The 24999-nt window shown below is 55.3% G+C and overlaps 2 protein-coding genes across 5 annotated transcripts in view; one reads left to right on the top strand and one right to left on the bottom strand.

Annotated features, from left to right (window-relative positions):
- DEAF1 (DEAF1 transcription factor) overlaps positions 1 to 11379 on the top strand; it is a 29297-nt gene extending 17918 nt beyond the window's left edge. The window contains exons 12-13 of one of the 4 annotated variants that reach the window (XM_070359918.1): positions 3471 to 3560; positions 10965 to 11379. In XM_070359918.1, the coding sequence (XP_070216019.1) occupies positions 3471 to 3560; positions 10965 to 11332 (458 nt within the window). In that variant the 3' untranslated portion in view covers positions 11333 to 11379. Of the gene's footprint in view, positions 1 to 2432; positions 3276 to 3470; positions 3561 to 10964 lie in introns of those variants that run through there. The other 3 variants (XM_070359921.1, XM_070359920.1, XM_070359919.1) reach the window with 3 other exon arrangements.
- Positions 11380 to 14466: 3087 nt separating this feature from the next.
- Positions 14467 to 17325, bottom strand: DRD4 (dopamine receptor D4). Its single transcript, XM_070358974.1, has 4 exons — positions 17056 to 17325; positions 15455 to 15567; positions 14819 to 15351; positions 14467 to 14737 (listed from the first exon to the last, which is right to left on the bottom strand). The coding sequence occupies exons 1-4, from the start codon at positions 17323 to 17325 to the stop codon at positions 14535 to 14537; spliced, it is 1119 nt and encodes a 372-aa protein (XP_070215075.1). The 3' UTR covers positions 14467 to 14534.
- Positions 17326 to 24999: the final 7674 nt, after the last annotated feature.

Below are 24999 nucleotides of genomic sequence, written 5' to 3'. Positions count from 1 at the left end.
TTGACCACCCTCTGTACCTAGTGTGCTCACCTTTGTAATTGCTGATGTGTCTGAGCCATGGCCCCTGCAGGCCACAATGCCTGGACGCTGGGTCTTGGGAACCAGACTTCCTGGGGAGCCTTCGCCAGGATCATCTGGGGACTGAGGGGTCATGACTTGACTCATGCGAGAGAGGCACCCAAAATGTGTCCCTGAAGCAGATGGCAGCAGTGAGAAGTGGCCTTCAGGGTCTGGGTGGAAGGAGCCAGAAGGCTGGGGGTGGAGGGGGCACGGGTCTGTCATGGAGGGGCTTCTGGGCACCTGACAAGCCCCCTACTCTGGATCACATGGCAAGAGGCAGGCACCCCACCCCGGATCGCACAGAGAGAGACCCCCCACCCCAGATCACATGGAGAGAGACCCCCCCAACCCCACGGATCACACAGAGAGGCCCCCCCACTGCGGATCACATGGAGAGAGACCCCCCAACCCCACGGATCACACAGAGAGGCCCCCCCACTGCGGATCACATGGACAGAGACCCCCCCAACCCCACGGATCACACAGAGACGCCCCCCCACTGCGGATCACATGGACAGAGACCCCCCCAACCCCACGGATCACACAGAGAGGCCCCACTGTGGATCACATGGAGAGAGACCCCCACCCCGGATCACACAGAGAGGCCCCACTGCGGATCACATGGAGAGAGACCCCCAACCCCACGGATCACAGAGAGGCCCCCACTGTGGATCACATGGAGAGACCCCACCCCGGATCACACAGAGAGGCCCCCCACCGCGGATCACACGAAGAGAGACCCCCAACCCCTGATCACACAGAGAGGTCCCCCACCGCGGATCACACGGAGAGAGACCCCCACCCCACAGATCACACAGAGAGGCCCCCACCCCGGATCGCACAGAGAGGCCCCCAACCCAGGATCACGGAGAGAGACCCCCCCCACGGATCACACAGAGAGGCCCCCACCCCAGATCACACGGAGAGGCCCCCACCCCGGATCACACGGAGAGGCCCCCACCCTGGATCGCACGGAGAGGCCCCCACCCCGGATCGCACGGAGAGGCCCCCACCCCGGATCGCACGGAGAGAGGCCCCGAGGAGCTGTTGCTGTAGAGCCTGTCGGGAGGCGTCCACAGCGTGCTCTGAGCTCTGAGGGGCGTGTGTAGTGGGGAGCAGAGAGTGAGGCCGCACGGCCCACGGAGAGGCTCCACGTGAGACCCCGGCGCTTGCCTGCCAGGGAGGGAACCGGGGTTGCCTTCTTGGATGTTTCATGTGGAATTTCTTAGAAAATCAAATTTTAGCCCAACTGAACTATCAGAGAGGTTTAGTCAGTTTTACCCATGGGGCATTTGTGTTGCGTGTGTATAATTAGCTCAGCAGAGATTAAACAGGGCAGGAGACCAGACGCCCTTCCCATCAAGGACGCCACGTCCAGCAGAAACCAGCCATGTGGCTGCAGGGCGCTGGGCCTGAGCTGTGGCCCGTCTCTGTGTCCCTGGCTCCTTCTCGGGCCTACACTGGTCATCCGACTTCCCGTCAAGAGGGAAGTGTGGTCAGAAGAGCCGCTATGCTGAGGGCTCCTTCCAGTGCCACGGGCACACAGCAGACACTGTTCTCAGCACTGGCGGAAGCCCAGTGCCCGTGGGTCAGCAGTGCCGTCTCTTCTGGCTGCAGGTGTGTCTCCTGTGGCTGCTAGGGGGAAGGCTCTCGCGTTTCTCTCTTCTCAAGGCCTTATCTCACTCCAGGGTCCAACTTGGCACGTGGCCATGTTGGAGGTTCCAGCTGTGAAGTGCAGCAGTCCCCCTTTTCCTCACCGGGCACGCTGGTGGGGGCTCCTCCTGGACAGGGCTGGTGTAGTGTTTCCAGAACCCTCCCCCGCAGATTGTCTCTAGTCCCTTTGTGTCTGAATGGACCCAGGGGGCCCGTGTTGTGGGCTTCACTCAGCTTGTTGCATCTTAGGCGGCTGGAACTCTCTCAGTGTCTCCCAAGTCCCTTACCTGGCCCTCTGAACTCCTTCCTCCTCTCTAGGACTAGAAGACCCCCCAGGCCCAAACTGGGGGCTCCCTGCCCCGGCCCTGTAGTTGTTTAGTCAGTCAGTCGTGTCCGACTCTGTGACCCCGCGGACTTCAGCACTCCAGGCTCCTCTGTCCTTCACTATCTCTGGGAGTTTGCTCATTCTCCTGTTCTTTGAATCGGTGATGCCATCCAGCTCCAGGCCTGGAATCAGCCGTGGAGAACGAATGGTCTTAGGAACCAAGATCTGGGCCTTGCTGGCCGGCGGCGTGGAGCCGTGTGGGTCCTGGCAGGCGTGTGCAGACCTTGCCCTGGGTGCTCTCCGCCGTCCGCCTCCCCCCTGCACGTGTGCTGATGTGTCTGACTTGGATCCCGGGCTTCTGGTTATTTTGGGTTAAGAAATATTTTTCCCAAAGGAATATGTTGGGAAGGCCCAAGGGATTGGAAATACTTTCTGCACACAAGCAGCGCCTGCCCCCCAAGGTTCATCACGATGCAGGCCTTTGCTTCAGGTGAGAGGCGTTTACTTAGCGCCTGCTCTTGTCCAAGGACAGCCCTGGTGCTGGGAGCACAGCCAGGGTGGGCCCAGGTGCTGGTGGGGGTCGGGGTGCGGCGCGAGGGCTCCCAGACGAGAGGCAGGAGGGTCCTCGGGGCCCCAGACCTCGCAGGCGGCTGCCGGCTGCTCCACGCCCAGTGCCGAGGGCTCTGCAAGACCTCTGCTCTCCCCGGAGAATCTCTTTGTCCTGGAAAGGAGAGGCAGGGACGAGCCAGCTTACTGCCTCGGAGCCCCTGTGATGCTGGAGTTTCCTGAAGAAGTGGGGGATGGCAGGTTATAGGTGGGAAGTATTGGTCAGCATTGTGGTCAGCAGAGAAGGAAGCTGAATCCAGAACAGGAACCAAGACACAGCATGCTGTTTTTCCCACACAGCCCCCCACCGGCCAGAGCAGGGGTCTGGCCTGCAGCGTGCTGGGGTCCTGCTGCCTGCCACCGTGTGTGGGTGCACACACTGGCCCGGCCCCGTCACCCCCTTGCACTGCCCCCTACCGCCTCTCCCCGCTCTAGAAGGAACAGTAGCACGCTTTGTGGGAAAAGCACACAGAAGGCCCAGCTCACGGAGCCCAGCTGGTGGGCTGGGGCACCTGGGGTGCAGGACAAGGAGCACCCAGGCTGTTAGTGGGGGTCCAGCTGAGGGCCTCCGGGGCCTGGCCACTCAGGGGCTGGCCCTGACGCCTGAGAATTCTGGTCCTCCCAGCTTCGCTTTCTGCACACTGGGTGGAAGTGAAATCCCTGCAGTTTGGAGCAAGGTTGGCCTGTATGTGATCCAGCCCCCTGCCTCCTGCTCAGAGTCTGTAAGGCAACGGCGGGAGATGTGGGTCGGTCTGGTCCCGGTCACCAACTCCTCTTCTGTGTCTCTGGGCAGCGTGCCCACCACTGACACCCTGTCCTCTTGCAGCAGTCCTGTGTGAACTGTGGCCGCGAGGCCCTGAGCGAGTGCACCGGCTGCCACAAGGTCAACTACTGCTCCACCTTCTGCCAGCGCAAGGTAGGCCCCGCCCCCGCCCCCTGCAAAACCAGGCCCCGCCCCCGCCCCGCCTTCGGCACAAGCTAGGCCCCGCCCCCGCCCCGCCCCCGCCCCGCCTGCCGGCGCCAGGTAGGCCCCGCCCCGCCCCCTGCGGTGTCCCCAGGCCCCCGCAGGGCCCCCAGGCAGCCTCCTGTGCCGTGGGCTGTGGCCGTGGAAGCCGCTGCTCACCCGCTGCCCGGACCTCATCCTGGTCAGCATCCCCAGCCTGGCCGCCTGGTCACAGGTCCTGGCTGTGTGCACGGTTGCACGCTGTGCTTCTGCTTCCATCCCTTGGCCTTTGACCCTAAGGAGACTGGAGAGAGTAGCACTTGCTGGCTTTCTGGCCCTTACTCAGAGTGCAAGGCCTAGCCGTGGGGTGGGGGCCTGTGGGGTTCGCCTCTCCTGGAAATTTGCCACAATGAGGAACAGCAACGTGATGGGTGGACACACAGTGACTCGTGTCGGCCTTTGCGTTGCCGGGATGCCCACGACTCCCGTCCTTAGATGCCCTCCAGCGAGAGGTGGGCAGGGATGACCCCCACGACCAGGGTGTGTGGGACCTTCCTCCTCTGCGTCTTAGGGCTGCGTGGGGCGCTGAGGAGGTCGGCACAGCGTGGAGGGCATGTCCATGGCTCCCAGCTTGCTCCTGGGCCCTGCCTATGTGTCGGGCTGGACGCTTGGGGAAGAGACCCACGGGTTTGCTTCTCCCTGGTCTCACCAGTGGGCTGGGCACTGAGGACAGGGCGCCTGCTTGCCCGCTGTGCCTGGGGCACTGCGGGGAGCTTGGGCTGCCAGGAGGAGCCAGCTTGTGATCCCAGAGGGCAGCTGACGGCTGGTGTCCCTGACTTTGAACCATCCCAGGAAGATTCGTGGGTTTATTTCTTGATGCAGTCATTTTAGCTAGATGCCACCTTGACTACAGCAGCTGCACTCTTACTGAGCTGGGCACTTAGGTCTTGGGTATAACCTTGTAGACGAAGACTCCAGTTCTCTGCTGACTGTGTTAGATTCGTCCGCTTGCAACACGCTGCCCTGATAAAGGCATGGGCTTTGAAGTACAGTGAATTTCAGAAACGCTGATTCTCACGTGCAATCCAGAATGAACACTTGGGAGGACCCGCAGCTCCTTGTGGTAAATGCTGGTGCTGGCAGTGAGGCTTCCGGCCCGCGCTCTGCGCCCTGAGACCCGGGGCGCTCGGTGCCGCCTCCCTTCCTGTGAGTGGGAGCGGCCATGCGCTGTGCCGCTCTTACGTGCAGGCTCCATTTCTTTTCCAGTCCCTTTGGGGGGTGGGCGTGTGTGTTTCATGCCTTCACTGAGGGAGGCAGGACGCACAGACCGTAAACTCCACCAAGCTTAAGCGCACAGTTCAGCGATCCACAGTAAGTCTGCCATTGTGAAAACATCACAGCTCAGCTTTAGGACCTCCCATCACCCCCAAAAGCCCCCTCAGGCCAACGCTTCCGGGCACTGGCGACCAGGAGCCTCTCCCTCCGTCGCTCACCCGCTCTGCACACTGGCCACAGCAGACTCATGCTGCGTGTGATTGCCTGCATCCGGCTCCCCCGAGCAGCTTTCAGGTCCACCCTGTGGGCCTGGGTAGTCTGCCCGGTGTGGCTGGACCTCGCCTGTTCTCCAGCCGTCACCCGACGGATGTCTGGGCAGCCCCCACTGGGTGAGTGTCGGTGGACACTCAGGAGGGACTCGCCGGAGGGCAGGTGCTTGTCTCGGCTGCATTCACATGTACGTTTTAGGCAGACTTGTGTGTGACTCTGGTAGGAAACTCAGCTTGGCCAGCAGTGAGTCCGCCCCACCCGCAGCGCTCACTCGTGCCCTCTGCTTGTAGCCCTGCCACTGGGGGTGGCGGCCAGTGGGTTTAGTTGGCACCTCCCTGATGACTGATGATGTCGAGCAACTTTTTGTGTGCTTACTGGGTAGTTGAATATCCTTTGGCCAGAAATGTCTATTCAGATGTTTTGCTCATTTTTAAATGGGATTATTCCTTTCCTTATCAAGTGTGGCAACGTCTATGTGCAGTCTGAATGCAAATTTGAAGCCCAGCTTTTAAAAATTCTTTATTCTTTATTTTTGGCCGCGCCGTGCAGCTTATGGGATCTTAGTTCCCCAACCAGGGATTGAACCATTGTACCCTGCAGTGGAGGTGTGGAGTCCTAACCACTGAATGGCCAGGGAAGTCCCAAGAGGCCCACTTTATTAAAAATGTTTTTAATGGAGATCACGCTGTTGGTGTAGTATCTCAGAAAGTTTGCCTGACTCAAGGTCAGGGAAATCTATTTTTTCCTAAAACATTTATAATTTTAAGTCTTGAATTTTTATTTTCTTTAACTCACTATTATTTTGGGGACTGCACTACACACACAGCTTGCTGCATCCAAGTCCCTCCACCGAGCGTTGAACCCTGGCCAGATCCTAACCTCTGCACCATCAGGAACTCCCTGTTTTTAGATCTATGATCCATCTTGAGTTAATTTTTATGTATGATGTGAAACATTGTGGGGCCATGCCCGTGGGGCCACCCAAGACGGGCGGGTCATGGTGGAGAGGTCTGACAGAATGTGGTCCACTGGAGAAGGGAATGGCAAACCACTTCAGTATTCTTGCCTTGAGAACCCCATGAACAGTATGAAAAGGCAAAAAGATAGGATACTAAAAGAGGAACTCCCCAGGTCAGTAGGTGCCCAATATGCTACTGGAGATCAGTGGAGAAATAACTCCAGAAAGAATGAAGGGATGGAGCCAAAGCAAAAACAATACCCAGCTGTGGATGTGACTGGTGATAGAAGCAAGGTCCGATGCTGTAAAGAGCAATATTGCATAGGAACCTGGAATGTCAGGTCCAGGAATCAAGGCAAATCGGAAGTGGTCAAACAAGAGATGGCAAGAGTGAATGTCGACATTCTAGGAATCAGCGAACTGAAATGGACTGGAAGGGGTGAATTTGACTCAGATGACCATTATATCTACTACTGTGGGCAGGAATCCCTCAGAAGAAATGGAGTAGCCATCATGGTCAACAAAAGAGTCCGAAATGCAGTACTTGGATGCAATCTCAAAAACGCCAGAATGATCTCTGTTCGTTTCCAAGGCAAACCATTCAATATCACAGTAATCCAAGTCTATGCCCCAACCAGTAATGCTGAAGAAGCTGAAGTTGAATGGTTCTGTGAAGACCTACAAGACCTTTTAGAACGAACACCCAAAAAAGATGTCCTTTTCATTATAGGGGACTGGAATGCAAAAGTAGGAAGTCAAGAAACACCTGGAGTAACCGGCAAATTTGGCCTTGGAATACGGAATGAAGCAGGGCAAAGACTAACAGAGTTTTGCCAAGAAAATGCACTGGTCATAGCAAACACCCACTTCCAACAACACAAGAGAAGACTCTATACATGGACATCACCAGATGGTCAACACCGAAATCAGATTGATTATATTCTTTGCAGCCAAAGATGGAGAAACTCTATACAGTCAGTGAAAACAAGACTGGGAGCTGACTGTGGCTCAGATCATGAGCTCCTTATTGCCAAATTCACACTTAAATTGAAGAAAGTAGGGAAAACCACTAGACCATTCGGGTATGACCTAAATCAAATCCCTTATGATTATACAGTGGAAGTTCGAAATAGATTTAAGGGCCTAGATCTGATAGATAGAGTGCCTGATGAACTATGGACTGAGGTTCATGACATTGTACAGGAGACAGGGATCAAGACCATCCCCATGGAAAAGAAATGCAAAAAAGCAAAATGGCTGTCTGGGGAGGACTTATAAATAGCTGTGAAAAGAAGAGAAACAAAAAGCAAAGGAGAAAAGGAAAGATACAAACATCTGAATGCAGAGTTCAAAGGATAGCAGCAAGAGATAAGAAAGCCTTCCTCAGCGATCAATGCAAAGAAATAGAGGAAAACAACAGAATGGGAAAGACTAGAGATCTCTTCAAGAAAATTAGAGATACCAAGGGAACCTTTCATGCAAAGATGGGCTCGATAAAGGACAGAAATGGTATGGACCTAACAGAAGCAGAAGATATTAAGAAGAGGTGGCAAGAATACACAGAAGAACTGTACAAAAAAGATCTTCACGACCCAGGTAATCACGATGGTGTGATCACTCACCTAGAGCTAGATATCCTGGAATGTGAAGTCAAGAAAGCATCACTACGAACAAAGCTAGTGGAGGTGATGGAACTCCAGTTGAGCTCTTTCAAATCCTGAAAGATGATGCTGTCAAAGTGCTGCACTCAATATGCCAGCAAATTTGGAAAACTCAGCAGTGGCCACAGGACTGGAAAAGGTCAGTTTTCATTCCAGTCCCAAAGAAAGGCAATGCCAAAGAATGCTCAAACTACCACACAATTGCACTCATCTCACATGCTAGTAAAGTAATGCTCAAAATTCTCCAAGCCAGGCTTCAGCAATACGTGAACCGTGAACTTCCAGATGTTCAAGCTGGTTTTAGAAAAGGCAGAGGAACCAGAGAGGCCAACATCCACTGGATCATGGAAAAAGCAAGAGAGTTCCAGAAAAATATCTATTTCTGCTTTACTGACTATGCCAAAGCCTTTGACTGTGTGGATCACAATAAACTGTGGAAAATTCTGAAAGAGATGGGAATACCAGACCACCTGATCTGCCTCTTGAGAAATTTGTATGCAGGTCAGGAAGCAACAGTTAGAAGTGGACATGGAACAACAGACTGGTTCCAAATAGGAAAGGGAGTACGTCAAGGCTGCATATTGTCACCCTGCTTATTTAACTTATATGCAGAGTACATCATGAGAAACGCTGGGCTGGAAGAAGCACAAGCTGGAATCAAGATTGGCGGGAGAAATATCAATAACCTCAGAGATGCAGACGAAACCACCCTTATGGTAGAAAGTGAAGAGGAACTCAAAAGCCTGTTGATGAAGGTGAAAGAGGAGAGTGAAAAAGTTGGCTTAAAACTCAACATTCAGAAAATGAAGATCATGGCGTCCGGTCCCATCACTTCATGGGAAATAGATGGGGAAACAGTGGAAACAGTGTCAGACTTTATTTTTATGGGCTCCAAAATCACTGCAGATGGTGACTGCAGCCATGAAATTAAAAGACGCTTACTCCTTGGAAGGAAAGTTATGACCAACCTAGATAGCATATTCAAAAGCAGAGACATTACTTTGCCAACAAAGATCGTCTAGTCAAGGCTATGGTTTTTCCCAGTGGTCATGTATGGATGTGAGAGTTGGACTGTGAAGAAAGCTGAGCGCCGAAGAATTGATGCTTTTGAACTGTGGTGTTGGAGAAGACTCTTGAGAGTCCCTTGGACTGCAAGGAGATCCAGCCAGTCTATTCTGAATATCAGCCCTGCGATTTCTTTGGAAGGAATGATGCTAAAGCTGAAACTCCAGTACTTTGGCCACCTCATGCGAAGAGTTGACTCATTGGAAAAGACTCTGATGCTGGGAGGGATTGAGGGCAGGAGGAGAAGGGGATGACAGAGGATGAGATGGCTGGATGGCATCACTGAGTCGATGGACGTGAGTCTGAGTGAACTCCGGGAGTTGGCAATGGACAGGGAGGCCTGGCGTGCTGCGATTCATGGGGTCGCGAAGAGTCGGACACGACCGAGCGACTGAACGGAACTGAAACATTGTGGACGTGAGCCCAGCGCACGTTGAGTTTTACGTACTATATGGATTTACATAGTCAGGTAATTTTCAAATTAAAAGTTTATTCGAGTCTGAAAAACAGCAAATGCTGAAGAAGATGTGGAGGAAATGGAGCCCTCATGCACCGCTGGTGGGATGTCAGTTGGTCTAGCCGCAGTGGAAAACAGTGTGAGGTTTCCTTAATTTAATAAAACAGAGTTACTGTATGACCCAGCAATCCTGGACATATATCCAGACAAAATTCTAATTTGAAAAGATAAGTGTACCCCAGTGTTCACAGCACCAGTATCTACAGTAGCCAAGACATGGAAGCAGCCTAAGTGTCCATCAGCACAGAAACGGATGAAGTTGTGGTCGTGTACACAGTGGGATGTCACTCAGTCATAAAAAGGGGATGAGGCCACTCGCAGCAAGATGCACGAACCTAGAGCTTGTCACACTAAGTGGCGTTCGTCAGAAAAGACGAATATCGTATCACTCGTGTGGAATCTAAACAATGATCCAGATGATACTAAAAATGATACTAAAAAAGTATACAGATACTTATTTACAACACAGGAACAGGCTCACAGACACCAGGACACACTTGTGGTCGCCGAGGAGGGTGGGGCAAGGGGGGTGACTGGGAGTTTGCAGTTAGCAAAGTGAGGATGGGTGAAGACACAAGGCCCCGCTGTCCGCAGCAGGGGCTGTGTTCAGCGTCCTGTGGTAGACCATGATGGAGAAGAATACGCCAAAAACTTACGTGTTTAACAATCACTGCTGTACGGCAGAAATTAACATTGTAAATCAACTATGCTCCACAAACTTTCGTCTGTTCTTTTGATACGCAGCCAGACATTGTTTTTCTGCACTTCTCAGGTAACTGTGTTTACAAATGGAGGGTCTGTGGCCTCCATGCACTGACAGGGCACGGTCAGCGTTTTTAGGAGTAGAGTGTCCTTTGCATTAGGTCCATGGACATTGAACAGACCGCAGTGCAGCGTAGCCCGAGCAAGCCTGGGACAGCTGAGCCCAGGTGACTGGCTCAGTTGTGACATTTGCTTTATTCTGGAGGTGAACCTGCGCTCTCTCCCAGGTATGCCTGTAATGATTTGAAATTTCACCTTTTTATTGTAAAAATAAGGCACACTTATTGTAGCCAATACGGAAGCAGAGGACAGCACGGAGACAGGCAGGCAGAGCCTGCTCCCGGGGTCACCCTGGCCTCTGCTCCTCCACGCGTGTGTGACGCTCGTTCACGTCTTGTGTTTCACTGAACCCTAGCCTCTCGTGTGTTCGGGGTCCACGTCTCCACTAACCACACCCCGTCAGGCCCTCAGAGCCTGTGAGTGGCGGCAGCATCTCCTACCCTGACGGCAGGTGTGGGCCGTCTTCCCTGACCTCCTGGGGGGCCCGGTCACCCAGCCCCTCTGTGGATACGCTTAGTGTTCTCACTTGGGCGCTTATCAGTAACACGGTGGGCAGCGACGTCAGATACAAGTATTTCTCTGCAGGTGTGATTGTGTTTGCTTGATCCCAGGGAGGAAGCCGCCAGATGAGAGTGTGGACGTGTTTCCAGGGCCATCCAGGCTGTCTGCCTCTGAGTGCGTTCCTTAAACGGGGTGGTCGAGGCTGGGCGCCCCTGCCCAGGAAGGCTGGCTGCTCAGCACGTGCAGGACCGCGGCCTCGGGGGGGCGACCGCTCCCGGAGCCGTGACTCGGTCTGTCCTCCCTTGCAGGACTGGAAGGACCACCAGCACGTGTGTGGTCAGTCTGCAGCCGTCACTGTCCAGGGGGACGACGTCCACGTCGGCGAGGGCGTGATCGAGAAGGTCACCGTGTGAGGGCCCGTGGGGCCTCTGCGGCCAGGAAGGACCCTGGAGGACAGGGGACTCTGAGGACAAGGAGGAACTTGCTGGCCAAGTTACGAGTGGACGTTGGGCGACCGCGCCCTCAGCAGCGCTCCCACTGCCGAACTCTGGGGGCGGGCGCTGGCCCCTCCGTGGCTGCTGGTGGACACGGCCTGGGCCCGATGCTCGTGGTGCTTTTTTTAATCCCTTGGATCATGAGCGTCCAGTCTTCCCTACGGGTGTGTCGTGTTCTGTAACACGCGTGTACATATATGTGTCTTGTCAATAAAGTCAATACCCCTGTCCCACCCGGACAGGTGACTCCAGTCCTGACCTCCCCAGGGGGCTGTTCTTGGTGCAGCTCAGAAGCCTTGAACAGAAGGGGCCCTGCCCGGCGGGGGTCCCAGAGCCACCAGCCAGGAAGGCCAAGCCCCACTGTCCAGGCTCGGGGGAGACGAGGCGCCCTGGCCTGCCACCCTCCTCTGCAAGGGTGCACCGGGCCACTGGGCACCTGCCCGGCACGGCTACTGCCTAAGCCCAGCAGTCCCACCCAGCATGGCAGCAGCCTGGGGCCTGATCCCCGTGACTTCCCAAGCCCGCCTGTGCCCAGTGCCTGTTCTGGGGGAGCCCTGGGTCTGCAGCGCCCCCTCTTCTCTGCACTGAGGAGGTAGGGGCTCTGCCCCAGTCACAGACTCTGACCCCGATGCTTGCCCCCCTGGTCGATTCTTCCACGTTCATCTCCCAGCTCCTGTTTCCAGAAGGTTCTCAGTCCATAGCACATGGCCTTCAGGGACGCCACTGGCTCCGGGTGAGCCCGGGGGTGGCTGGAGGCCTGAGGGAGGGGGCTGTGAGCCCAGGAGCCCCAGGGCCCGTCCCCACGCCCAGCCTGGCTGCAGGTGATGGAGGGCCCTGCCCCCAGAAGCCTCTGCCGGCGCTCTGCCTGGCCTCCACAGGCTAAGTGGGTTTATTCGGGTTTTATTTAGCTGGTCTTCACTCCTCTCCACTGTCTCAGGGAAGGCCAGCCCCGCCTCCTGGGGTTTGGAGAGCTAAGAGAGCTGAGGAGGCATGTCAGCCTCGGCAGGAGGGGCTGGTGATGGCTGCACCCCTGAAAGGAGTCTCCCCAAACATGAAAAGGCTAAAATGGCGACTGAGGTGGGCATGAAGCCCACAGGCAAAGGGTGCCAGGTCCTTCCCTGGTGTCCAGCTCTGGCCAGGGGACCCCTTCAAGCAGTGCAGCGGTCTCTGGACCAGGCCTTGCAGGGAGGCCATCCTGGGCAAGGGTTTCCTGGGATAGGGGCAGCTTCTCCTCAGGACGGAAGCCTTGGGACTACGTGTTTTGGGGGCACTTTCCAAAATGTATGGTTTCTGAGCCCGTGAAGCTGTCTCTGCGTCGTGCTGGACGTCAGGAGATTTCCAGAAACTCCACGACACCAAGCGTGGGTTGCACCCTCACTTCCATGTCAGCACTTCTGACGGCATCGCCTTCTGACCGCGCCTCCTGCCAGACGCACCCCCAGGGACAGGGCAGCCTCAGCATCTGTCAGCGCAGCGCAGCAGCCATCAGGATGCTGGTCCTCTGCTGAGGTGTGGAGACGCGTGGCATCAGGGGGCCTGCCCAGTGCTGGGACCCTCGAGGCGCCTGCTGGAGCCCCGGGTCAGCCAGACTCCGGCATCTGCACCCAAGCCCACCGTGCCCCTCCCCTGCCCAGCTTGCCCTCCATTTCCAGCTTGTCCCCCTCTTGGAGTCTGTGCACAGCGGGGATGGCCCAGGGACAGCAGCAGGCTCCAGCGCATCCACGTCCCCGCCCCCATGAGGTGCACTTACTAGCCTGGCCTATCAGGGACGTGGTCACCCTGTTCCCAGTACAGATGAGAAGGGTGCAGAGATGGGCACGTGGCCTCTCTCCACGCAGACACTGGGGGGTGGGCAGAGCAGCTGGTGTCCACACTGGGTGTGGCTGCTGCCAGCGGAGATCCTCTTGGCAACAGCAGAAACTAGCTCTAACCATCGGAAGTGACCACAGAAGGCCCAGCAGGTACGTGGCAGAGCTGAGCTTCAGGGCACAGGTGTGGCCTGTGGGCCTGCGGGTGTGCAGCCAGGCGGCAGGGCCAGTGGCCACAGTCAGGGCCCCTGCTCCAGTCCTGACCCGGACTCTGACCCTAACCCTGCTGTCAGCCCAGTGGGTCCCTCCCTGGTCTTCACTTCAAGTCTGAGATTCTCAGAGGGATCATCAGCCTAGCTCTGGAGCAGGCATCCTGCCCAGTCTCGGTTGTACCATCTGGGGCCCTCCTGGGCACTGGGGCTCCCCCTGGGTTTGGGGGACCCTCCCTGGGCACTGGGGCTCCCCCTGGGTTTAGGGGACCCTCCCTGGGCACTGGGGCTCCCCCTGGAAGAGACCCAGGGTACGTGCTGTGGCCTTCATCTTGTTTCAAAGGGGCGGAGCTGCTGGAGGCTGGAGCAGCCCCAGGGTCAGGGTCCCGCCCAGGGCCCCTCTCCCTCTGTGTCAGCCCCTGTGGTACAGGCACACAGCATTCTGCATGGGCCCCCCGTTCCTCAGTGCTCGGCTCCCTGAGGGCAAGTCTCTCCCAGGGTGATATGGACAGGCTGGTCCTGCAGGTGGTCAGGGGAGGCTTCTTGGAGGAGGTGGCAGCTGAGCCCTTGAGAAGGAAAGGGTGCTCACCCACAGAGGGGACGGGCGGCCCCTCTTTTCATGGAATAGTTTAACATCCTGAGGTTGGGCCTGATGCTGTCACCTCACAGCCCACAGGAGCTCCTTCCAGAGAAGGCCTTGGCACCCAGTTGTGGCCAGCTCGGTGGTCAGTGTCCCTGACCAGAGCGCTCAGCCACAGCACTAGGGAGCAGCGTGGCGCCCACGACGGGGGACTGAGAGGGCCCAGGTGAAGTCCAGGAGGGGCTGCCTCAGGTTACGGGGGTCACGCTGTGGCGGGGGGCGGGCGAGTAGCTAGCTGCTCTGGCCCTGGTCCTGGCCACGTGGCAGAGGATGGATGAGCGCCTTGCGGGTGTGTGCTTGGCCCTCCCTGAGCCCACCCAGCCCCTCGGCCCCTCTCCTGGGCTTCGGGCATCGGGTGGCAGGCAGGGAGCTGCGTTCTGACCTTGAGGGGGCTGCCAAAGTGGGGGCAGGGCTGGTGCCACTGGCTGGGGAGCAGAGTCGGGTGGAGTGTGTGGGGGAGGGTGTGAGCCCAGGCAGCCTTCCGAGGTCACGGGCGCCCCTGTTCCCGGGCATGCACCTCCCTGACGCCCCACTGCTCAGCCCAGGGCTCAGCCAGGACCTTCCTCGAAGGAAGGAAAGGGTTAACTGACCAGATGGGGCCAGTGGGGATGCCTCCTCCTCGCCCCCCGAAAGCCTTCCCAGCAGGTGACCCGGGATCTGTTTAATTACTCCTACAAAGCCCCAGGCGAGGCGGGTCCCCGCCAGGGGAGGCGGCGCCGGCGCTCTGTCAGCAGCAGAGGCGCAGAGCCTTGCGAAAGACGGTGCGGAACTCGGCGTTGAAGATGGTGTAGATGACGGGGTTGAGGGCGCTGTTGACGTATCCCAGCCAGGTGACCGCGCTGACCAGCCGCGGGGACACGGCGCACGCGGGGCACAGCGCCCGCGTGATGTGCACCACGAAGAAGGGCGTCCAGCAGAGCAGGAAGGCCCCTGGGGGCGGGGCGGAGTCACCGCCACGCCCCCACCCTGGGCACCGCCCCCCTCCGCCGCGCCCCCGGGGCCGGTACCCACCGACCACCACCGGCAGGACCCTCATAGCTTTGCGCTCCCGGCCTGTGATCTTGGCACGTCTCCTCCTGCGGGCCTGACGCGGGGGTTCGGCCGCATTGGCTTCCGGGGGCGCGACGGCGTCCGGGGCGGGGTCGGCGTCGGGGGTCGGGCCGGAATCCGGGGCGGGGGCGGCGTCGGTGGCCTGGCTGGCGTCCGGCGCGGGCGGGCCGGGGCCGCTGGGCCGGCGGGGCGCACGGCCGTGCAGCTTGGCGCGGCGGGCTGCCTCCCAGCGCCGCAGGCCGCGGAACGTGGCCCAGTAGAGCATCAGCATGAGCGGGCAGGGCAGGAAGAAGGAACATACGGACGAGTAGACCACGTAGTCGCGGTCCTCCAGGCGGCACACGGAGGGGTCGCGGCCGCGCGCGTCGTTGAGGCCGCACAGCACGGGCGCCGCCACCGCCGCCGACAGCAGCCACGTGGCGCCGATGAGCAGCAGCTGCCGGCCGCCGCTGCTCTGGCGGTTGTAGCGCAGGGGCACGGCCACGGCCACGAACCTGAGGGGAGAGCGGTGAGGGCGGCGGGGCGGGGCGGCCCGACGGGGCGCGCCCACGGCCACGAACCCGCGGGGAGCGCGGTGAGGGCGGCGGGGCGGCTTACCTGTCCACGCTGATGGCGCACAGGTTGAATATGGAGGCCGTGCACAGCATGACGTCCATGGCCATGAGCGCGTCGCAGAGGCCCGGGCTCAGCAGCCACACGCCGCCCTGCACCTGAGCACGGAGAGGAGCCGCAGCAACAGTAGTCGCGGGAAGCTGACCTTCCTCGGCCCCGCCCCGAGACGTCTTCCTGACCCCCGCCGTTGCTGGCAGCGAGGGGGCTGAATAACAGAGGAGCCGCTCCGCGGGAAGCAGGGCGGTCCTCCCCTCCCCTCAGGCCGGGCGCCGAGAGACCTCCCATCCTTCCTGTTACAACTGGGAAACGCCTTCGGATTGGAGGGGTGGTTTGGGGGCGTAGGCAACGGCTGGCTGTGATCCCTGATGCTCAGGGTCCGCGGGGCCCCTCCCTGCAGGTGGGGACCTTGCTGCCCTAGAGCGTGAGCCCAGCATCCACCCCGGTCTCCAGCAGATCGCGCAGTTGGCCTGTCTGCTGAAACTCTGTCTCTGGGACTCTGGACAGGTCATCCCACTCTCGTCCCCGCACTCCTGAAGTGAGGGCAACGGTAGCATGCACATCATTGTTACGAAGTAGCAGCCTCGGCCCTCTGCTCAGCGCCCCCACCAAGGGCAAAGGAGCAGACAGCCGCCCCTTCTAAATCTCCTCCTGCTGATTTGGGACGATTAGGAGCTTAAGAGCCGTCACTGTGACGTCTGTCTACAGCTCGGGTGGGGGGGGGCAGTAGGTCATGCCCGTCCCTGTCCTGCTGGCCTCTCTGCCCAGCCCTGCCTGGACTCACCCTCCACCTTAGAAAACCATGCCTCCCCTCCCCCCACAGCCCGGGACACCGCGTCCCCAACTCTGCCTAAGCAGCTTTTCTCTGCCCAAACTGCAGAGTGGACATGGCTGGCACCAAGGGGGACCCACCCGAGGGCCAGACCTGACCTGGGTGTGGTGGTTCCCGGACCCAGGTTCTGGCAAAGGCCCTTCCCCAGCCCGGGTGGGCATCCCCTTCCTCCAGCCAGGCTCCCTGCCCTGCACCTCCCAGAAGCTGAGGGTCCCTCCTGCTGTGAGCCACATCAGCGCAGGAGTGAGGGTGCCCTGCCCGGGTCGTGCTCGTGTGTGCATGCGTGGCTCTGTGTGGCTGTGGCCTCGTGGGGTGACCTCTGTGTCTCTGCCCCAGGGGAGCCGGTGTGGGGTAAGCCTGACTCTGCCACTCCATCCAGCTGGCTCCCCCTGGGGGGACGGGAACCCAGCGGAGGGGGCTGGGTGGGGGTCTGGACTGCAAAAGCCGCCTGTTACTGGGGTCTGTGTTTGAAGAACAGAAGCATCTCTTGGGTAACAGACAGAGAAAGCGAAGCGGAGAGAGGGACAGAGCGGGAGGGCGGACGGATCGCGAAGCGGACAGACCGACCGCGGGATGATGGGGGGTGGGGGAGCGAGGTTCAGAGGGAACCCGGCTCCGGTCGTCCTGGGAGCTGCACAGCGCCCAGCTCCAGGATCCTGAGAAGCCAAGCAGCGGGGTCAGGCTCGGTCCTCCGTGTGGCCGGGACAGGGGACCCGGAGCGGGCGAGGGTGCGTGTGCGGGGGCGACGCGGGCTCACCTCGGAGTAGACGAAGAGAGGCAGCACTAGCAGGGCGAGGAGCAGGTCGGCGGCCGCCAGACTCACGATGAAGTAGTTGGTGGGCGTCTGCAGGGACCGTTCGGCCGCCACGCTCATGCACACGAGCGAGTTCCCCGCAAGCACCGCGCCGATGAGCAGCACGCCCCCCACCAGCGCCGCCGCCGCCCCGGGGCCCCCGGCGCCGACGCCCGTGCCGGGCGCGCGCTCCTCCAGCAGCCCGTCCGCGTCTGCGGCGCTGCGGTTCCCCATGGCGCCCGGCCCGCGCGCCCCGCCGGGCGCTCAGCACCACGGACAGTCCCGGCCGCGCGCCGGAGCCCCGCCCCTAGGCCCGCCCAGCCGGGCCTTAGTCCCGCCCCGACCGCCCGGCTCCGCGGACCCCAGGGCGCTCCAAGCTGCACCCGGTTTGGGCCTATCTTGGACTTCGACCCTAGGGCCGGGCAGATGGACAAACGCGCCGGCCCAGTGAAGGGATGTGATTGGCCTGGGCGGGTCCAGCATCGCTCTCTGCCACGCAGGGTTGCGGGACGACGCGAGGGTCAGCGCCCAGAGAAACCCACAGGATGAAAGGGCGACTCAACAATCCCTCGAGACTTGCGGGCACTCACGCCAGCGCCACCAGGTCCAGCCTCAGAGACCCCCGCGACCCTGCATGGGCCCAGGCTGGGCGTCCCCCTCCAGAGATGCTTCTGCAGACCCCCGAGGCAGAGATGGAGCCGCGTGGGGGGCATCCTTTCCAGGCTGCTTCCAACAGACGCCTGCACGCCCCAGCCCAGGCTCCCCCTCCGTCCCTCCAGGCGCACTCCTCTCTACACCCCCACCCGACCCGGCCTCTCTGCCCCCTTCATCTCCCCCTGCAATGATTGCAGACCCCAACCTGGGTCCCTACCAGCCTGGACCACACTCAGTCACTCTCCAACCCACAGCCACTGCCTGACCCTTATCCTCCTCCAGCAGTTGGGTGGGCAACCCTGATCCTGGCTCCATCACCCTGAGCAAGCTGTGTGCCCCTCTGAGCCTGAAAAATGAGCTCACCCCACAAAGCCTAGAGAGGCTGTAAAAGGAGCCAAGGCCACGAGAAGGCCACTGGGAGCTTAATCTTACCTGAGTCTCATCGTTCTCACAGAGAAGAGAAGCCCCACAGGAGAACCCTGTCAACCTGCACACCCTACACGCAGGGAAGTTAAAGAGAAGACAGCGACCTGAGGAGACATACTGTGATGATCCCCACAAGGGGCCAAATCACAGGAGACCTGATAAAGGTCTGAAGACCAATAGGGAGACTCAACGCTTATCAGAGGATGGGCTGGCCTCAGCGTTGAGTCTCCCTCCTGGTCCTCAGACATCTGCCACCATTAAGGGTGAAAAGGCAGCCCAAGGACTTCCCTTGATGGTCCAGTGGTTAAGAATCTGGCTTCCAGTGCAGGGAGGCAGGTTTGATCCCTGGTCCGGGAACTAGATCCCATATGCCTTGAGGCAACGAAGCCCATGAGCCGCAAGCCCCAACTCAGACCTGTCACAGCCAAAAAAATAAAGAAATGTGATGCTAAGAAAATGGAAATCTGCATATAAAGAAAATATATTTTGTTTAAAAAGAGTGAAAAGGCAGCCCAGATTGGGGAAAGAATATGATGTAGCAGCAGCATGCTGTGTCGTGCTCTCACAGTCCTGTCCGACTCTTTGTGGCCACGTGGACTGTAGCCCGAAGGCTCATCTGTCCGTGGGATTTCCTAGGCAAGAGTACTGGAGTGCAGCACAGCAAAAACAAACAACAAACAAACAATCACAACGACACGTCTTGCAGACAAAAATGGGGAGAAATGTCAGATGTGTAATTTGAAAATATTTCCTCCCAGACTGGAGAGGAATATTGTCTCTTCATTCTCCTAACAGTGTATTTGTTTTTTTTTTTTTTATCTGTAAGGTATGAGCTGATGTGATTAATTGATTAATTTTTCTTGCCTGTGGATGTCTAGTTATCCCAGCACCACTTGTTGAAAAGACTTTTCTCTCCATGGAATTGCCTTTGAACTTTTGTCCATGAGCACTTGATCATATCTCTGTGGGGCTATTTCTTAACTCTCAGTTTCATTGTCCACATGTCTTTCAACAATAGTAGTCTTGATTATTGTGACTTTATGGTAAGTCATGAAATCATGCAGTGTGGGTCCTCTAAATTTTGTCCTTCACATGCCTGTCTTGACTGTTCTAGCTCCTTTGTCCGTCTGTGTGAATTCTATTTAAGCATCTATTTATTTACTTGGGTGTACATGGTCTTAGTTGGCATATGGACCTAGCTCCCTAACCAAGGGTGGAACCCAGGCCCCCTGCGTGGGGGTTTGCAGTCTTAGCCAGTAGACCACCAGGGATGTCCCTGTGTATATGAATTTTAGAATCAGGTTGTCTGTATCTGCAAAAAAGTCCTGCTGGGAATTTGATTGGGGGGAAATTGACATCTTAACAATATTATCTTCCAACTCATGAATACAGTACATCTCTTCATTTATTGAGATAGTCTTTGATTTCTTTCATCAGTAATTCTATGAAACTGTGCCTTTGAATAGCATTTCCCTTAAGTCATAGGGCATCTTTCGTGTGCTTCTTGGTCATTTGTACAACTTTTTTGGAAACCATTGCAAATCCAAGGCCATGAAGATTTGTCCCTGTATTTCCTTCTAAGAGTTTTATTTTATTTTTTTGTAAGACCTTTTTTTCCCTTCTCTTTTCTGTCATGTGTATGGCTTGTGGGATCTTATTTCCCCGATTAAGACTGGACCTGGGACCTTGGCAATGAGAGCACAGAGTCCTAATCACTGGACCACCAGGGAATTTCCAGTTTTATAATTTTAGATTAAATAATTTAGATTTTGACTCATTTTGAGTTAATTTTTATATATGGTATGAGGTAATGGTTCAGCTTCATGGGTTTGCATGTGGATATTCAGTTATTCCAATGCCATTGAAGAAACTCTTCTTTCCCCATTAAATAGTCCTGACATCTTCATTGAAAATCAATTGATGGGACTTCTCCAGTCATACAGTGGATAAGACTCCACACGCCCAAGGCAGGGAGCCTGGGTTTGATCCCCGTTCAGGGAACTAGATCCCACGAGCCCCAACTAAGAGCTTAAGTGCTGCAACTACAGATTCTGTGCGCCACAGCCGAGGCCTGGCACAGTCAAATACGCCACAGCCGAGGCCTGGCACAGTCAAATGCCTCTTTTATTTAAAACAAATTGGTAGCAGATGTACGGGTTTGTATCTGAACTGTCGTTTCTATCCCACTGATCTTTATGTCTGGCCTTAACACCAGGACCATACTGTGTTGATTTCTGTAGTTTGTAGCAAGTTTTGGAATCAGCCACTGTGCCAACTTTGTTTTTCTTTTTCAAGAATGCTTTGGTTATTTGGATTTCCTTGCAATTCCATACAAATTTTAGAGTTGGATTTTCCATTTATTAAAAAAAAAATGTCATTTGGGTTTCAGTAAGGAGCATATTGAATCTGAAGATCATTGCTGAGCAAAGGCGTCTTAACAATATTAGGTCTTCCAACCCATGAACATTCAGTTCAGTCGCTCAGTCGTGTCTGACTCTTTGTGACCCCATGAATCCCAGCACGCCAGGCCTCCCTGTCCATCACCAACTCCCGGAGTTCACTCAGACTCACGTCCATCGACTCAGTGATGCCATCCAGCCATCTCATCCTCTGTCATCCCCTTCTCCTCCTGCCCCCAATCCCACCCAGCATGAGTCTTTTCCAATGAGTCAACTCTTCGCATGAGGTGGCCAAAGTACTGGAGTTTCAGCCTTAGCATCATTCCTTCCAAAGAACACCCAGGGCTGATCTCCTTTAGAATGGACTGGTTGATCTCCTTGCAGTCCAAGGGACTCTCAAGAGTCTTCTCCAACACCACAGTTCAAAAGCATCAATTCTTTGGAGCTCAGCTTTCTTCACAGTCCAACTCTCACATCCATACATGACCACTGGGAAAAACCATAGCCTTGACTAGATAGACCTTTGTTGGCAAAGTAATGTCTCTGCTTTTGAATAATAGTAACCCACTCCAGTGTTCTTGCCTGGAGAATCCCAGGGACGGGGGAGCCTGATGGGCTGCCGGCTATGGGGTCGCACAGAGTCGGACATGACTGAAGTGACTTAGCAGCAGCAGGTTGGCCATAACCCTCCTTCCAAGGAGTAAGCGTCTTTTAATTTCATGGCTGCAGTGATTTTGGAGCCCCAAAAATAAAATCTGACACTGTTTCCACTGTTTCCCATCTATTTCCCATGAAGTGATTAGACTGACGTATTATGCCTTCTTTAATCTCTTCCAGCAATGTTTTTTGCTTTTCATCGTATGAGTCTTTTACCTTCTTGGTTAAAATTTATAAGTAAGAATTTTATTCTTTTTGATGCTATTGCAAATGAATTACTTAATTTTTTTTACTTCTCTCTTTATGGCTGCACTGGGTCTCTGCTGCTGCATGAGGGTGTCCAGTCCCCACGAGCAGCGGCTGCTCTCTTGTCGCGGCGTGTGGGCTTCTCGCTGCAGCGGCTGCCTCTGTCGCAGAGCACGGGCTCCAGGTTGTGCATGAGCCTCAGTGGTTGCAGCACTCGGGCGTAGCTGCCGTGAGGCACGCGGAATCCTCCTGGACCAGGAGATTGAACCCATGTCGCCTGCATTGACAGGCAGATTCTTAACCACTGGACCACCAGGGACGTCCCATGAATTATTTTCTTAATTTCATTTTTGAATTGCTCATTGATACTGTGTCGAAGTACTCATTCTTATATGTCAATCTTATGTCCTGAAACTGCTGAATTTGTTTATTAGTTCTAACAGGTTTTGGGCTTTCTGCTTCTTCCCCCGGTGTTCTCCGTGTATAAGATCGTGCTATCTGCAAGTAGAAACAGTTTCACTTCTATTTTTTTTTCAGTTTGGCTGTGCCAGCCTTAGTTGTGGCACACGGAATCTCTAGTTGCAGCGCCCGAGCTCTCAGTCGGGGCTCGTGGGATCTAGCTGCCCTGCCAGAAACTGAGCCTGCGGCCCCTGCATGGGAGCTTGGTTGTCCCCGGACCACCAGGGATGTCCTCCTTTCCAATTTCGGAAGCCTTTTCTTTCTGTTTCTTGCCTAATTGCTCTGGCTAGAACTTCCAGGCAATGTTGACTAGAAAAAGACACGCCTGTCTTTTTCCTGAGCTGACGGAGAATTTTCAGCCCCTCCTCGTTGCGTGTGATGTCAGTTGTGTTTTCATATAAGGCCTTAATCGTGTGAAGGAAATAGCTTTCTGTTCCTGGTCTATTAAGTCTTTTTATCATGAAAGTGTGTTGATTTAATCAAATGCATTTTTCTGCATCCATTCGGATGATTAAATGTATTTCTCCATTCTATTAATGTGATGTACTACACCGATTGAGTTTTGTCTGTTGAATCACCCGTGCATTCCTGGGATAAATCTCCATTTGGTCCTAGTGTATAATCCTTTAAAAAGTGCTGCTGGATTTGTTTTGATCATATTTTGTGGAAGAGTTTTGTAATTCTAAAATTGATCCAACAATTTGATGCAGTTTTCATTAATCTCCTAATAGTCTTCTGTAAACCTTGACAAGTAGATCTTTGAATTTATATGGAAATTCAGAAGGTCAAAGCACCAAAGAATTGATACTTTTGAACTGTGATGTGGAGAAGACTCTTGAGAGTCCCTTGGACTGCAAGGAGACCAAACAAGTCAAACCTGAAGGAAACCAGTCCTGAATGTTCACTGGAAGGACTGGGGCTGAAGCTGAAGCTCCAGTACTTTGGCCACCTGACTCGAAGAGCTGACTCATTGGAAAAGACCCTGGGAGAGATTGAAGGCAGGAGGAGAAGGGGATCACAGGATGAGATGGTTGGATGGCATCACCGACTCAATGGACATGAGTTTGAGCAAGCTCCAGGAGTTGCTGATGGACAGGGAGGCCCAGCGTGCTGCAGTTCACGCAGTCTCCCATCCAAGTACTAACCAGGCCTGACCCTGCTTAGCTTCCGAGATCAGGCGCGTTCAGGGTGGTATGGCCCTAAACAGTTCATGCAGTCTCAAAGAGTCGGACCTGACTGCGTAACTGAACTGATCGCAGAAGGTCAAAAATAGCTAAGACACTCTTGAAGAAAAGCAAGGTGAATGAATGTGATCTGTCAGATATGAAGACTTATAAAAGTACTGTAACTATGATGGTGAATTAACGGGGGTGTTGTAGCTAAGACGGGAGGAGGGGTGGCAGTTGGGCGGATGGCATGCGCGGAGAGTGTGGCCACGGATCTAAGTGCATAGAGACGGTTGGCCCACAGCAGCAGCAACACGGAAGGACAGCGGAGAGGCGTGTGGAAAGCAGCAAAGCTTCGCCACTGCTTAACACCACGCGCAGCACAAGTCTCAGATCTGCACCCGAAGTGTGAAATAATGACGCTTTGGAAGGTAATAGATGGGGGCATCTCCCGTATCTTATGTTAATTACTCAGGAGACAAGAAATAGGAAAACATGCCAAGTTTCCTCACATTAATGTGAAGGGCGTTGTCCCCCTGTGCTCACCAGTCCTAAACTATTCACAACATTTTCTCAGTCCCTATCAGTTTCCTGCCTTAAAAGACCCTTCTTACAGCAACTGCACCCTGTGACAACCTCCCCGACACCCCGTGGACTGTTCCCAGCCCCTGCCCTTCCTGGCTCAGGTTGGATAACTCAGATAACTCAGCTTGGCTGATCAGGCAGACTCCCTGACAACCTCTGTCGGGTAGCTGACAATCCAGTCGTTACCTTTTTGAGATACATACTGAAATCCTCATAGGTGAGCTGATACAAGCTCTGAGATCTGCTCCAAAATTAAATTGAAAAAATAGAGAAAGTCATAGGGGTAGGTAAGAGTGGTTGTAAATTGTTGAAGCTGAGTAATGGTACCTGGGAGTTTGTCTACTTTTGTATGTCTTTAATTCTGTGTAAGGAGTAAAGTGATTTTTATTTTTCTGGTCTGTAAAAGGGGACGGTCATTAAAGCCACAGAAAGGTTACAGTCTATGACACAACGTAGCGACTGAACAACAAGTTTGGGCCCCAAGTTCATATCCTGAAGTGCTCAGCCGAAGGTAGCCTAAGGCGCACTGCTTCTGCAGCTCTGTGAAAGAAGAGGTCACAGATCTGAAAGAATGAGTTCTCTCCAGTGCCCTCCTGTAACACCCCTAATGCAGAGCTAAGAGTAGATGCCATTAAACTCGCCATTTAAATCTTAGCAGTAGCAGTGTTAGCCGCTCAGTCGTGTCTGACCCTTCACGACCCCAAGGACTGAAGCCTGCCAGGCTCCTCAGTCTATGAAATTCTCCAGGCAAGAATACTGGAGTGAGTTGCCATTTCCTTCTCCAGAGGATCTTCTCGACCCAGGGATCGAACCTGGATCTCCCACATTGTAGGCAGATTCTGTACTGTTTGAGTCACCAGGGAAGCCCATTTAAATCTTAGTTAAAATCCCCCAAAAAAGAATATTTTTGGTGATTTAGTATTCAGAGAATAAAACTGTGTCACAGTGAGATATATTCTTAGGCGTTGAATATGTTCCCTCCTATGTTTTACTGTGAAAAAATAAAGCTGCTTTTTCTTCCTCACAATCTTGGACCCTGAGAATTCCCTGGTGGACCAGTGCAAAGGACTCTGTTCTCACTGTCGAGGGCCTGGGTTTGATCCCTGGTCAGGGAACTAAGATCCAAGCCAAAAAAAAAAAGAATCCTGGACCCTGAACCTGGCCATTTTTAGGATCCCACACACAGAATGATGTCTGATCCAAGGCTTTGGATAGCTGTTCACGTAACCTGACTGCTTTCTGTGTGCCTGTAACAAAGGCCCAGCCAGGCGTGGCGTCTGGGAAACCCTGGGGCTCTCCCTGGAATCTGGGGGTCC

This window comes from Bos mutus, chromosome 22 (assembly GCF_027580195.1).
Source record: "Bos mutus isolate GX-2022 chromosome 22, NWIPB_WYAK_1.1, whole genome shotgun sequence".
Lineage (NCBI taxonomy): Eukaryota > Metazoa > Chordata > Mammalia > Artiodactyla > Bovidae > Bos > Bos mutus.
This window is presented reverse-complemented; position numbering and strand designations above follow the sequence as displayed.